This window comes from Phoenix dactylifera, chromosome 4, assembly GCF_051530095.1.
Source record: "Phoenix dactylifera cultivar Ajwa chromosome 4, Ajwa_hap1_PhDact_Kaust_v1.1, whole genome shotgun sequence".
NCBI lineage: Eukaryota > Viridiplantae > Streptophyta > Magnoliopsida > Arecales > Arecaceae > Phoenix > Phoenix dactylifera.
In genome coordinates, this window is record NC_143193.1 from 32,950,451 (window position 1) to 32,955,425 (window position 4,975).

Sequence of the window (4,975 nt, forward strand, 5' to 3'; positions counted from 1 at the left end):
AAGACAACCTCAACCACACAAACAAACTTTACCTAGTCTAGAGAGAGAAAAAAATGGATGATGGATCATAGAAAATATGGTTGTCTAAAATATGAAAGTTTGAATTTTGAAAGCTAGGAAAACTGGAACAAAAAAAGTCATTGAAAAATAGTTCATTGTCTTGCAAGAAGGAAAAGCATTTAGGGTTCGTTTCTCAATTCATCCCATATGGTGCATTTATCCAACAAGTTCAATTCCAACTGTCTTCTCGTCTTCTTTGCTTAGTTTCCAAGATAAAAGCTAGAGAATCAAGATCCCTACTTGGTTGCAGACTTATTCACTACCTAAAATCAGCTCTTTGTGTTCAAGCGAGTAGCAAAATCATCTTCTAAGAAGTTTAGTTTGTAAATCTCAAATATTTTTCTTAGGGTTTAGGGTCGGTATAGTCTCCATAGCTTGATGCTTATTGACTGAACTGGTACAAAGTTCATCCAGCAATAAAAGAACTTATATGCAAATTAATTTGTGCCCTGCAGTAATAAGGATTGTGCAAAAAATTCATGCAAGACAACAATAAAGTTCGTGGAGAAAATTCATGCGTTGCAACAATAAAGTTTGTATGCAAGTTCAAGCTGGACATTTACAAAATTTTGACATATGATGTAGGTTAGTTATCTACAAACTATTAGAAAGCAATCATATAATTTTATATATTATAATATATACATATATATATATATATATATATATATATATATATATATATATATATATATATATATATATATATATATATATATACATATACACACACACACACACACACATATATATATATATATATATATACATACACATATACATATATACATATATATATATTCTGATGATACTTTAAAGCATAGCAAATTCAAATAAGCATTGGAAGAAATGTCGTTGCAGAAAGAGGCGTCATACATGCCGTGCAGTAAGTTTCCAGCAAGCGTTGGTAGTATAAACGATGCGATAAAGTGTGGGGAGTTTGCGATGCTTTTAAAAGCATCATCAGTCAGCAACACTTATAAGTGTCGCTCAAAGTAAATGGAGACGCTGGCACCTTATATAAAAAATTTCATTTTCCAAACTTGTATGGCTACGAGTTGTTGGAGGGAGTGGGGGGACTTTGCAACGCTTTATTGCATTGGCAAAAGATTTCAAAAACGTCGCCATTGACCATATTTCCTATAGTGTCACATAAAAGTTTTTCTAAATGATTCAAACTGATCTTTATAGAACTTTAGACAACTCTTGACTCAAACGTGATAAAACTCATAGCTAAAAAATTTCTGGAGCTCAAAATTAGCTTTGAAATGTTATTCTTGCATCCCAAAGTGACATGTATAATTCAAGTTAATTATGCCCTTGGAAAGACACCTGACTCAAAAGACCAGGAAAATTAACAAAAATCTAATTCTCACATCCCAAAATTAACAAAATTAAAAAATATTCATTCTTATAAAAATATTGATTTGATTGCCTAATGTTACATGTAAGAATATACATGCTTTGAAAAATTATGATTGGACACAACTAAAAATTGAATCAGCAGCTTCTTCAGTTATACATATAGAGAAACTATAACACCTGTTAATGAAACCTCTGAAAATTCTACTAAGCTTAATGTTGTTTATTTTCTTCATTGATCTGAACAGCATTTGCTAGCCAGCCCACTGCTAGAGCATACAAACAGAATACATTTATGTTACGGTTGTGATCTACTGCTTGTAGATCCTTCAGCTAATATATTGCATACAACATTATATGGCCCATGCCATATCCACATCCTAGATACTAGGAATGTCCTATTCCACAATTATGTAGTGCAAACTGATGGAAGAATCTTTGATCTCCTTCCCATGATTGGTGTGGTGGTATCTGGAAAGCAACCATCACCCTCAGGAAGATCCTCAACAGCTCCATCTTCCAACACATTTATTGGATAACTCACAAGGTGCACTCCTTTCATACCGTTCACTGCTTCACCACTGTAAACCTTCCACGTTTCCTCCCCTATCCTTTGAAGACACCTCACACAATTAATGCTTTGCGGCTCCATGAAAGCCACCTCAAACCGTGAAGTGTGTTCAAACCAAAGGGACATCCGATACGCATGGATATCTCCATCTCGGCTCTTCTCACCTACACATTTTGGTTGGTAGCATCCGACTGCTATCTCTGTATCTCGTTCACCATCCATGGATCTTTGGTTCACATTGGCAGAGCCAATCAATATGTACTCATCATCCACTGAAGGAATTCAATCAAGAAACCATTAGACTTGACAAAAGAGATTCATGTTACACTGTGATATATTCTTGAGCTACGGGTGACGTACACTTACCTATCATCAACTTGGAGTGAACATAAATCATGAACCTCCTGTTCTTCTGGGCTTTGAAGTAATGGCTTGTGTGAGGAGGTGAACAAGGTGGAATAAACTCTTCCCAACCCTTCTCTTCCCTATTGGCAAGGCAAAAGAAATTGAGGTAATCCCTCGGGTGTGTGTTTGCACTGCTATCTTTAATTGCTTCTGCGATCAAAGCATACATCATGGATATTGTCAGCCTAGTCCAGTGCAACATTTCTTGAACCGGATCGCTCTCTGGTATCCCTTCTGGCCACATCGGCATCAAAATGTACACAGCAAACCTCTCATTGGCTCTGATCTTGGCTGCAACTTTCAGTGCGATCTCCACAGGGATCAGATTCTTGCACCCGCTGTGCTGATCCTTCTGCCAAAGATGACACCCACCCATGAAATACTGATTCTCGATGTAGATAAATCTCTCTGCCCGCCTAATGGCTTGTATATATGCGTCATGGATGCTGCGTTCCACAGAAATGTGGTCAGGCAGTCCTGCTGCAGAAATCCTATCGATAGATCGGAACACCTGGACGTTCCAACTATGGTCTAAATAACTTGCCTGTAGGCCAATGAGATCAGTGATACCACTGATTGGAGGAAGAAGAGAGGAGTCACATTGTTTAGCCCAACGCTGCTCGAAATTGGCCAGCACATCACGAGCGGCTTCACCCATGACACAAGCATGGGCATCATGCCATGGCTGTCTAGGCCCCCCTCTGTGGAGGCTGGCACCTGCAATGCTTTTCTGGTAGAAATCATTAGCATGGGAGTTGGTTTTGAGAGACTGGAACAAGGAGTGCTGCTCGGTGTCGTATCTACCATCACAAAGGTCCAAGCCACCAATGAAGCTGATAATTTCTCTATCAGTATCATCCTTGGATACATCATGAGCTGAAAGAAGCTGTGGGCATGCGTCAACCGTGATTGTTTTCTGATGGTGAGCGAAGAAGGTTGGGAAATTGTCATGTAGCCTGGGACACAACTTGCAGACCATCTTGGTTTGTTTGAAGTAGCTCAATGCATCTTCGTCATGGGTTCTCATCACACCCTTGTTTTTGATGATGTGCAACGAGGTCTCATCATCCCAGAGCATGATTCTAACAGCGACACCCTCCTCAGCCTTTCGTTTCAGGAGCTCACCCAATTCAACTCCCCATGCTCGTGGAATCTCGGTCCGAGAATCACGTACCTGCAAGAAATTAAGGCAATGCGTGAAGGGAATGATACAGATCATGTTGTAGCTTAAAGCATAAAACAATATTTGGAGATGCTTACAAGAACAATCTTAGGATTGAGTGACCATCCAGCAATATAAATTAGATGCTTGGCCCCATCAATGGCCTTAAAGATATCCTCCCACAGCTTTCTTGGCTGAGACAGCCGCCCGGTTCCGTGGTACGTGCGTGGTTGAAAGAGGTGGTAATGATGAGTATCATGATAGAGTATGATGCTGCAGTTTGATCTCTGTGGGAACGTGGCGCCGTTGACAAGATCTTTAGATCCCCCATATCGGAGGCCTTTTCCCCAGTCCAGTTCAGATTCCACATGCCTGAACTGAAGAGCGAACTGTAGCTTGAGATTTGAGCTCCACTTGTCTTTCCTTGACAAGAAATGGGAGGAGGATTGTTCATGAGGCCTGTATTCTGCTTCCGTTAGCAATGCCTGCATGGGTACTTCAATCTTTCCCAACATGAATAGCCTGGTCCTCAGGGTTAATGTTATGGTTGAGTCAGCAGGATGGGCAGAGAGTATTCTAAACGTCTCGTTCCATACTCGATCACATTGGTGGCTCGTCTCAGCCACCCTCGTCTTGCCGATCTTGATCGTTACATAGGCTGGTTTGGCTCCAAAGCAAAAGCACTGCAAATCATCAAAATAAAATTTTGATTACCATTAGACACTACCATGCATCTAGTTGACAAGAAGTCCAATTAAATTTTTCATCACATGACAATATATTCAAACATGCTGGTGTATATACAATGTTGTGGCGTTACATTGAAGGGCAAAGATAGGCTGTGAACTGTGGCTCGGAAGACGGTGACCTCAAGAGTCCCATGAAGGAACCTGCTGAGCTTTCTTTCCTCCATTGCCAACTTCAGGTCTGTTTATTTGTATGGGGCGTCTTGAGCCGATGGTCTTGGGTGTAGATGTTCTAAGCGATAGCTTGGATGGTATATGTAAGTGGGAGGAATCTTTAGAATTGGAGGATTGGAATAAATATTTAAGGAAATCTTGGAATGCAATGAAAGAGGTGGGGCGTTGGTCAAGCCGGCCAAGCTCTTCACAGTTTCTTATTCTTCGAGCCCACGTTGAGAGTGTGAACCAAAGTTACCGCAAACACAACTTCATGGCCACGTCTAGTTGTATGACAGTGCAAAGCAAAGCCATTCAAGGTTGCAAACGAATGCTTAAGAAGTTAGCCTGCCTGGGTAAAGAAGCCACGAAAGGGGGAGACAACAATAGCAGGACCAACAGCTGGGTCCGGTCCGCTTAAGTTACAGTGTTTCAGTCCTATGGCTCCTATCGAACAAAGGCAACTGGTTTAAAGAAAAGATATATAACAAAATTAACCGCTTTAATGTGTTTCTT

General features: G+C 40.4%; 1 protein-coding gene across 1 annotated transcript; it reads right to left on the minus strand.

The window, feature by feature from the left end:
• Nucleotides 1-1,630: 1,630 nt before the first annotated feature.
• Nucleotides 1,631-4,645, minus strand: PLDEPSILON (phospholipase D alpha 4). Its single transcript, XM_008810368.5, has 4 exons — nucleotides 4,381-4,645; nucleotides 3,659-4,243; nucleotides 2,360-3,572; nucleotides 1,631-2,265 (listed from the first exon to the last, which is right to left on the minus strand). The coding sequence occupies exons 1-4, from the start codon at nucleotides 4,471-4,473 to the stop codon at nucleotides 1,832-1,834; spliced, it is 2,325 nt and encodes a 774-aa protein (XP_008808590.3). The 5' UTR covers nucleotides 4,474-4,645; the 3' UTR covers nucleotides 1,631-1,831.
• Between the last annotated feature and the right edge of the window lie 330 nt (nucleotides 4,646-4,975).